The sequence below is a fragment of the Cicer arietinum genome, chromosome 8 (genome assembly GCF_000331145.2).
Source record: "Cicer arietinum cultivar CDC Frontier isolate Library 1 chromosome 8, Cicar.CDCFrontier_v2.0, whole genome shotgun sequence".
In the NCBI taxonomy this organism is placed as follows: Eukaryota; Viridiplantae; Streptophyta; class Magnoliopsida; order Fabales; family Fabaceae; genus Cicer; species Cicer arietinum.
The window spans coordinates 26,794,844-26,804,316 of NC_021167.2; the positions used below are offsets into that span (position 1 = coordinate 26,794,844).

Consider the following 9,473-nt stretch of genomic DNA (forward strand, 5'->3'; position numbering starts at 1 on the left):
ATGATTTTTAATTGTTTATATATATATATATATATATATTCTGATAAGTATAATTCAAAATAATAACTATAAAGTTATTTGATTTGTTTGAGCACATTAGAACCCTTCTTCATATTTAGTGTGTGAATTTTGATATTAAACTTTTTCAAACAAAAAAATAATACATATATATTCATCAATCATTCAAATTGTGTTTAAATATATTGAATTTTCATGTGTTTAAATAAAAATAATATGCATTGATCGTTGACTTTTACACGTGTCTTTCTTTGTCTCAATAGTTTCTTAATTCTTACACATTTCATTGATCATTCATTCAACAATAATCATAAAAACAATGGCTGCAACTTTAGTAGGAGGTGCATTTCTCTCTGCTTCAATTCAAACCATAATGGACAAACTAACTTCATCAGAGTTTCTATCATTCATCACCAACAACAACAACCTCAACATCACACTTCTAAAACAGTTAGAGACAACACTCCTCACTCTTCATGCTGTTCTTGATGATGCAGAGAACAAACAAATCAACAATCTTGCAATCAAACAATGGCTTGATGAACTGAAAGATGCAATCTTTGATTCAGAAGATTTGCTTAACCAAATCAGCTATGAATCTCTTCTATGCAAAGGTGAAAATGTTAGTGATCAGGTTTGGAACTTTTTTTCATCTCCTTTTCAAAGTTTGTATGGTGATTTGAATACCCAAATGAAGAATTTGTGTGAAAGACTTCAACTTTTTGCACAACAAAGAGATATACTTGGTTTGAAAACTTTAGGTTTTAGGGTTTCTCTTAGGAGGGTTACTAGTTCAATTGTTGATCAATCTTTTATGGTTGGTAGGAAGGGTGATAAAGAGAAACTTGTTAATTTGTTGCTATTAGATGATGGGAATGGAAATTGTAATGTTGGTGTTGTACCAATTTTAGGAATGGGAGGTGTTGGTAAAACAACCCTAGCTCAAATTGTTTACAATGATAAAGAAGTTGAAGGACATTTTGATTTAAAAGCTTGGGTTTGTTTGTCTGAGGAGTTTGATGTTTTGAGAGTGTCGAAAACTTTGCTTGAATCTGTCACTTCGAGTGTTTGGGAAAGCAATAATCTCGACTTTATTCGAGTCAAATTAAAGCAAAGTTTGAAGGATAAAAAGTTTTTGTTTGTGTTGGATGACATGTGGAATGATAGTTATAGTGATTGGCATGAGCTGGTGACTCCTTTCGTTGATGGAAGATCTGGAAGTAGGGTGATTATCACAACACGTCAACAGAAAGTTGCTGAGGTCACGCATACATTTCCTATCCATAAACTAGAACCTCTATCGTATGGAGATTGTTGGTCTTTACTCGCAAAGCATGCATTCGGAAGTGAAGATTTTTGTGGTAGTAAATACGCAAGCCTAGAAGCGATTGGCAGGAAGATTGCCAAAAAGTGTTGCGGATTGCCAATAGCTGCCAAAACACTTGGAGGACTTCTGCGCTCAAAAGTAGATGCAAAAGAGTGGAATGCAATTTTAAACAGTGACATATGGAATCTTCCAAATGATGATGTTCTCCCTGCTTTGCTTTTGAGTTATCAATATCTTCCTTCTCATTTGAAAAGATGTTTTGCTTATTGTTCAATTTTTCCAAAGGACTATCCTCTTGATAGGAAGCAAATGGTTTTGTTGTGGATGGCAGAAGGATTCCTTGAAGATTCTCAGGGAAAAAGAACAATGGAGGAAGTAGGTGATGACTACTTTGTTGAATTGTTATCTAGATCTTTAATCCAACAATCAAGTGATGATTTTGGAGGACAAAAGTTTTTCATGCATGATCTTGTCAATGATTTAGCTACAATTGTATCTGGAAAAAGTTGTTGTAGGCGTGAACGTGGTGACAACATCTCTGAAAATGTGCGTCATCTGTCATATAACCAAGAAGAGTATGACATTTTCAAGAAGTTTGAGACTTTCTATGATTTCAAATGCTTGCGAAGTTTCCTACCAATTGGCCACTGGCGGCGACAATGTCACTTATCTAAAAAAGTGGTTGTTGATTTGATACCCACACTTAGAAGGTTGCGTGTGTTATCGTTATCAAGTTATAGAAACATCACCATGCTACCAGATTCAATTGGAAATTTGGTTCAGTTGCGGTATCTAGATCTCTCCAACACTAGAATTGAAACCTTGCCCGATACAACATGCAACCTTAGCAATTTGCAAACCTTGAATTTATCATATTGCTTTCATCTCATTGAATTGCCAGTACATATTGGAAAGTTAATTAATTTGCGTCACCTAAATATTAGTTGGACGAACATAAAAGAGATGCCAACAGAGATTCTTGGACTAGAAAACCTTCAGACTTTAACAACTTTTGTAGCGGGCAAAAAGGAAGATGGATTAAGTGTTAGAGAGCTTGGTAAGTTTCCTAATCTAAAGGGAAAACTTTGCATTCAGAAGCTGCATAATGTCATTGATGTCGTTGAGGCATATGACGCCAACTTGAAGAGCAAAGAACATATTGAGGAGTTAGTGCTACGATGGGGCGAACTAACCGAAGATTCGCAGACTGCGAAAGCTGTACTTGATGCACTGCAACCATCAATAAACTTGAAGAAACTGAGCATCGACTTCTATGGTGGAACAAGTATTCCAAGATGGTTGGGAGATTCTTCATTTTCTAATATGGTGACCCTTTTCATCAGTAATTGTATATATTGCATAACACTTCCACCTCTAGGACAGCTACCTTCTCTCAAAAACTTGACTATTAGAGGCATGACATTGGAGACAATTGGCCCAGAGTTCTATGGCATGGTAGAAGGAAGTTCGAATTCGAATTCCTCATTCCAACCATTTCCATCTTTAGAGATTCTACAATTTCAGAACATGTTAAATTGGAAGGAATGGCTTCCTTTTGTTTGCAACAAATTTCCTTTTCCTTGTCTTAAATCTCTTATGTTAGTCCAGTGTCCTAAACTGAGGGGATACTTTCCTAGCCATCTTTTTTCCATAGAACAAATTGGAATATATGGTTGTGATCTTCTCTTGGCAACACCACCTACTCTGCATTGGATCTCATCAATAAAAACAATAACAATTGAGGGAGATTTAGATTCTGAAGTGTCGAATGAAAGGATCCAATGGTCGTTTCTTGATACTGATTCTCCGTGTCAGTTGCAGCGTGCATCGGTCCGTTGTTGTGATACAATTTTGTCTCTACCTAAAATGATTCTAAGCAGCATTTGTCTTCAACACTTGGAACTTTATAATATTCCATATCTCACTTCATTTCCAGCAGATTGTCTACCGACGTCATTGCAATTACTTAGAATTATTGACTGTGAGAATTTAACATTTTTGCCTTCTAATATGTGGAGCAATTATATGTCGCTTATGACATTGGAGTTAGACAATAGCTGTAATACACTTACCACCTTCCCATTGGATGGTTTCCCTGTGCTACAAAGTCTTTCCATCAACGGTTGTAGGAATCTGGAATCCATCTTTATTTCAGATAGTCCTTCCCTCGCAACTCTTGAACGTCTGACTCTGGTTGATCTTCCAAAACTGAAGTTATTGTTTTGTGAAGGAGCTTGTCTACCTCCCAATTTAAGATCATTTCATATAAAATCCGTGAGAATAACAACGCCTGTAACTAAATGGGGTCTCCAACGCCTAACTGCTCTTTCGGATTTTGGTATTGGAGGTGATGATATTGTTAATAGTTTGTTGATGGAGAAGTTGCTGCCTATTTCCTTAGTGTCTTTGACTATCAGTAATCTCTCTGAAATGAAATCATTAAAAGGAAATGTGCTTCGACACCTCTCGTCTTTGGAAAGCCTTCACTTTCTGCATTGTCCACGGCTTGAGTCTCTTCCGGAAGAGACACTGCCTTTATCTCTTAAGTTACTGAGAATCACAAAATGCTGTCTGTTAGAAGCAAGGTATGAAAATCAGAGAGGGAAACATTGGTGCAACATTTCTCATATACCTGTCATAAAAATAAATGGCCAAGTGATAATATGAGCAATGGAAAGGGAAGGAAGCATTGCACTCCTTTTTCAGGTACCCTTTTCTTTTATATCACTAGCTAAGGATAATGTTCTTAATTATGTATATATTTGTGAGTATAATAATCTTGGAGATACATAATATTATTTGCTCAAAGTTATTTTTGAGGTTTATAATGTGATTCACAAACTGTTGTCACATGATTCTTTGTCATTCTATTTCTTGCACCTTTGTGTCAATATGTTCAATTGGTATTTGTTTGTGTTCCATGTCTTTTTACTACAAGGAAGTAGTGGATAATTTCATTCAAGGAGTTAATTTATATGCAATGACAATATAAAAATGTTTTACACTGTCTAGTAATCACAACTGTCAAATCAATGGAAATATTTGACTTTTACTTTGACCACCTCTAAAGTCACAAATATGATTGGTTGTGATGGACGACAGTGTGAAACTTGTCGACGTTTGTATATTAATGACACGTATGTACTATTATCACCTTGGCATATATTTGCATTGGTTTAGAAGTTGTGGCATTGGATTAATTCTTTGAAGATACTACCAATCAATTTGTTCTCAGTATGGTTTAGGTTGGGTATGGCTCATAGTTTACTAAGTGGACGCATCACTCGAGCGGGCACAATTGTAATCTTGTAAATGCAAATTGTAATTTGTAATCCTAAGCTTGAATCATAATATAAAGGTACTGCAGTCTCTCTATAATCGAAGATGTAAGCAGAATTGCAGTCTCATCTGAATCGGGGTTGGTTGAACTATATGCATTTCTAATGACCGTGTTGTTTTTCTTATTGGCAGAGAATGTAAAATCCCTCAAACATGCTGTTGTATCTTATGCTAGAGGATTAACTAGAGATCTTTGAGTTTATATCCATGGATATTGAAGATGCAGATTTTGTCATTGCTAGTCTAGACAATGCATTTATAACTAGTTCTCTATAGTTTCATATAATTTTCCACCCTTGAATAGTTAGATAAACAATGCAATTTTGCTAGTTACACATCCTTTATTTCTAGTTACACCCAAAAAAAATAACATTTTGCATGGAATTACATTCATTTATATTTTGAAGTTACGCGAATTTAGTTCATGTAAGCTATTTAGATGTAATAGAAAATAAAGAGAGTGTAACTAGTAAAATTATAAGCAATATGCTTTTTAAAATAATAAATTATATATATTTAAGTTTTTTTTAGTAATATGTATATTTAAGTTATATTGAAACATGTTAGAGATTTAGAAGTATGGTTTTCCTAGTTGTGGAACCTTGTGTAGACAAAACCTAGATATTGAAGTTATACTTGTGTATAAAATATTGATCTATCATCATTGTTTTACGTTTCATCCAAACGAATTTGGTCCAAAAGAGTCGTATTTTTATAAATAACAAATGTTAGTTGTTATTTTGTTAGTATGGAAAGTTGATTTCGTGATTTTTTTATCGTACACATCATCAAATTAAAATTCACTTATAGATGAAACTAAATAGTGGAGTTTACGTGTTCTCTCGTTTATAATTGTTAAAAGATTATTTCAATTATGTATTCTTACAAGTATCGATTTTTAAGTACAATTGATTTGAGTATTTACTCCAAAATCAGTTGAACTATCAACATCTCTAATTTCACTACTACACCTAGGTTTTCTTTATAAGTTTTTTATCTACTTCCAGTTTTATGTATTTTACAATTCGATAGTTTTGATTTATCTTTCATATTTTTAATTAAAAAAGATAGTAATTTAATATATTTTAAATGATGTGGCATATAATATTGTAATGTAAAATCATCTAGAAACATTAATTATTTATATGTTATAAATTAAATTACAAAAATCGATAATTTTAGAAGTTGAAATTGCGCCTTTAGAGGTTTTTATTGCAATTTTTATGTGTATTAACCGTCAACTCATTGTATTATCTGCCACATTATTTACAATGTCACATCATAATTTTTTAATTAAAAAATTCGAAAGAGGGACTAAAATTGTTTTGATTTTAAAATAAGAGAAACAATTTTGCAAACTGAATGAAAATATGATGACCAAAACTGCGAATTAAGTCTAAGTTTTTTTCAAAAATAAAAAGTAAAACGTAGAAAATTTTATTTGTGAAACGTAAAATAAGTATTATGATAGTTGGTTTTATCTCTGGTCAATGTGTATGAAAGAATATATGTTAAAAAAAGTCAATCCCTTAAATGGATCTTTGTACCTCAAATATTAGTTTCTAATTTTTGGTTGTAACATACCTTGAGCAAAAAAAAAAAAAATCCTAAAAAATAAACTCTTTTTCTTAATCAAAATTTTGGATGAGATTATGTCGCCCTATTCCAAAATAAGAAAAGGAAAAGACCTCGAGTTCAATAAGATTTACATTTCTTTTCCTTCCATGGGCAAACAAAGTTCAAATCCACAAGATACAGATCGAGATCATGTCTTTTTATTATTAGACTAAACAATCGAAGTTTGCTGAAAATAAATCTTTTGAACACTTAAGCGTAGTATCTTAAGTGACTTCTTCTCTCACCTTCAATGTTCTCAAAATCCTCAAATATGTGTTCGAATTTACTAATCCGATTGTATAAAATACATACATGTCTGAATTAACCAATCTGAACATGTATTTTGGGTTTTTGAGAATATTATGGATTGAGAAAAAAAGAAACTAATAGTTATACCGAAATGAAATTTGGGAGAAATGTACTGCGCACCCCCCCACTTTTACCTGCCACCCCCCATAATTTTTTATTGACCAATTTACCCTTTTTATTTTATATAAAATTTATCAGTAAATATATTACACTATTTTCTCACCCCCACATTCGAAAGTTTTTAAAAAAATTCTATTAATCGAAAGTTTCAAACTTTCGAAACAATCAGAGGTTAGATTTCATCAACACATTCGAACCTTTTGTGAAAAATACAAATTTTCGAAATGCAATTTTCACAAAAATCACAAAACATTCGAAACTTTGCTTAAGTATGAAAGCTTCGAAACGTGCATTTGCTGAAACTTTCGGAACTTTGCTTAAGTTTGAAAGCTCCGAGGCATGATTTGGATTACACATTCGAAGATTTGGTTAATGCTGAAACCTTTGAAACCCAAAACACATTTCGAAACTTTGCTTGAAGCTGAAAGTTCCGAAAGTTTTTTTCCAGCAATTTCGAAAGTTTAGATCAATGTCAAAGTTTCGAAATTTTGATTTTTTTTTTAAAATTTATCATTATTTATATATATTATTTTTTATATTTATTATTATTTATATTTATTACTATTTTTGAAAACAGGTATGAGTAGAGTTGAGGTTCCTGCCTCAAGAAATATAATAGATTCTACGGACAAATTCATTACCGATCAGGTATTAATATTACTGATAATCTATCACGGATAAATTTTTTATTATAACTATATATTTGAAGTTTTATTTGAAACATATTTTGTAGGTATTTCCTTCACGAGAATCTGTGTTTGAATGGGCAAAAACCATTGGAAGAGAAAATGGAATTTTAATTGTCATCATTCGTTCAGATAAAGCAACCGGAAAGAGGGGAAGAAAAGACAAATTGATTTTGGGATGCGAAAGAGGTGGAAGATATAAATCAAAATCAAAATCAACAGTGACTTGTTCTCATAAGGAAAATTGTCCGTTTACTCTCAGATGTATACCCTTAAGTGTCGGTGAAGGATGGAAAATTAGTGTTCGTTGTGGAACACATAATCATGATCTACTTGATACTGTAACTGGTCATTCTTATTTGGGGCGTTTAAATGAAGAAGAGAGGAAATTTGTCAATGACATGACAAAGTATAAGCTTGCCCCCAGATTCATCCTAAATGCTTTGAAAGAGAGAAATAAAGCTAATCTGAAAATTCCAAGTCAAATATATAAAGCAAGGAGTACTTATCGATCATCGTTGAGAGGTCCGTATACAGAAATGCAGCATCTGTTGAAGTTAATACAACAAGAAAATTATGTGTATTGGACAAGAAGACGGGAGAATTCTGATGTTTTGAGAGATATATTTTGGACACATACTGATTGTATAAAGTTGTTAAACACGTTTCATTTTGTTTTGATATGTGATAGCACATACAAAACAAACAGATATCGGTTACCATTACTTGAAATTGTCGGTGTCACATCTACTAGTTTGACATTTTCTGTTGGGTTTGCTTATTTGGAACAAGAGCGACAAGATAACTTCATCTGGGCATTTGAAAAGGTACGACAGTTGTTCAAATCTGAGACTTTAATTTCTAAAGTTATTGTGACTGATAGAGATCTTGCCATGATGAATGCGATTAGTGTTGTGTTTCCTACTTCAATACATTTGCTATGTCATTTTCATATTGAAAAAAATGTTGGGGCAAGATGCAAACAATATGTGAAAAAAGATAGGCAAGAAGAAGTAATGGATTTATGGAAAAAAATTGTATATTCAAGTAGTGTAGAGGAGTATGATCATCACCTGCAACATTTTGAGCTAGTGTGTGCCGATATTATTCTTTTTGTTGATTATGTGAAAGATTCGTGGTTAACACCTTACAAAGAAAGGTTTGTCAATGTTTGGACCAATAGAGTGATGCATTTGGGGAACACAACATCTAACAGGTATTTTTAAATTTGATTTGTTTGTTTTAGAAAATATGATTTACTAGTTTGTGATTTATTTTAATTTGTATTATTTAATTTATTTGTAGAGTTGAGTCTGCCCATTGGAGATTGAAAAACATGCTGCAAACTAGTTTGGGTGATTTGTGTAAAAGTTGGGATGCTGTGAATATGATGTTGAAGAACCAAATATGTATCATTCAATATTCTTTTCAGAAAACCAGCAAGGATGTTGAGCACGGGTGTAATTCATCATTCTTTCAAAGTCTACATCATTGTGTATCAAGGAAATGTTTTAAAAAAATTGACAAACAGTTGCAGAGAGTGAAGATTGTAGGTACTGACAAAACAATATGTGGTTGCTCAATCAGAACAACTCATGGATTACCATGTGCTTGTGAGTTGGCAAAGTTGCAGATATCTGGTAATGTTATCCCTTTAGATAGCATTCATGTTTTTTGGAGAACGTTAAGCCTTGAGAATTTTCTTGAGGATGAAGAATCTTTATCAGATTATGACTTTTCAGAAGAGTTAGAAGCAATGAAAGCGTACATGAAGAAACACGATATTGTAAGTCAAAGGATATTCAGGGATAAGGTGCGTGAAGTTGTATTTCCACATACAACATCAATACTTGCACCACCAGAGAAGGTGAGAACCAAGGGAGCAAGTAAAAAGAAGAAAGAATTTGATACTCCTCGTGATCCGTCATATTGGGAGTATGTTGATGCCTCTCAAGAATCTGCAAAACAACCATCTCAACGTTCTGCAAGGCAACCATCTCATTCGTCACAGTATTCTGCAAAACAACCATTTTACACACATTTTCCTACTCTTATAC

The 9,473-nt window shown here is 32.9% G+C and overlaps 1 protein-coding gene across 6 annotated transcripts; it reads left to right on the plus strand.

Moving 5' to 3' along the window:
- Positions 1-300: 300 nt before the first annotated feature.
- Positions 301-4,872, plus strand: LOC101501665 (putative disease resistance RPP13-like protein 1). Of its 6 annotated transcripts, none has more exons than XR_003474583.2 (3): positions 301-4,051; positions 4,581-4,703; positions 4,817-4,872. XR_003474583.2 is itself a non-coding variant. In XM_027337583.2 (2 exons), exon 1 carries the CDS (start codon positions 338-340, stop codon positions 4,010-4,012), a length of 3,675 nt encoding a protein of 1,224 aa, XP_027193384.1. In that variant the 5' UTR covers positions 301-337; the 3' UTR covers positions 4,013-4,051; positions 4,581-4,872. The 6 variants fall into 6 exon arrangements, 3 of the variants coding, with proteins under 3 accessions (XP_027193384.1, XP_073220631.1, XP_004512929.1); XR_012161632.1 differs by having other exon boundaries at positions 4,591-4,703; XR_190308.4 differs by having other exon boundaries at positions 301-4,703.
- The last annotated feature ends 4,601 nt before the right edge of the window (positions 4,873-9,473 follow it).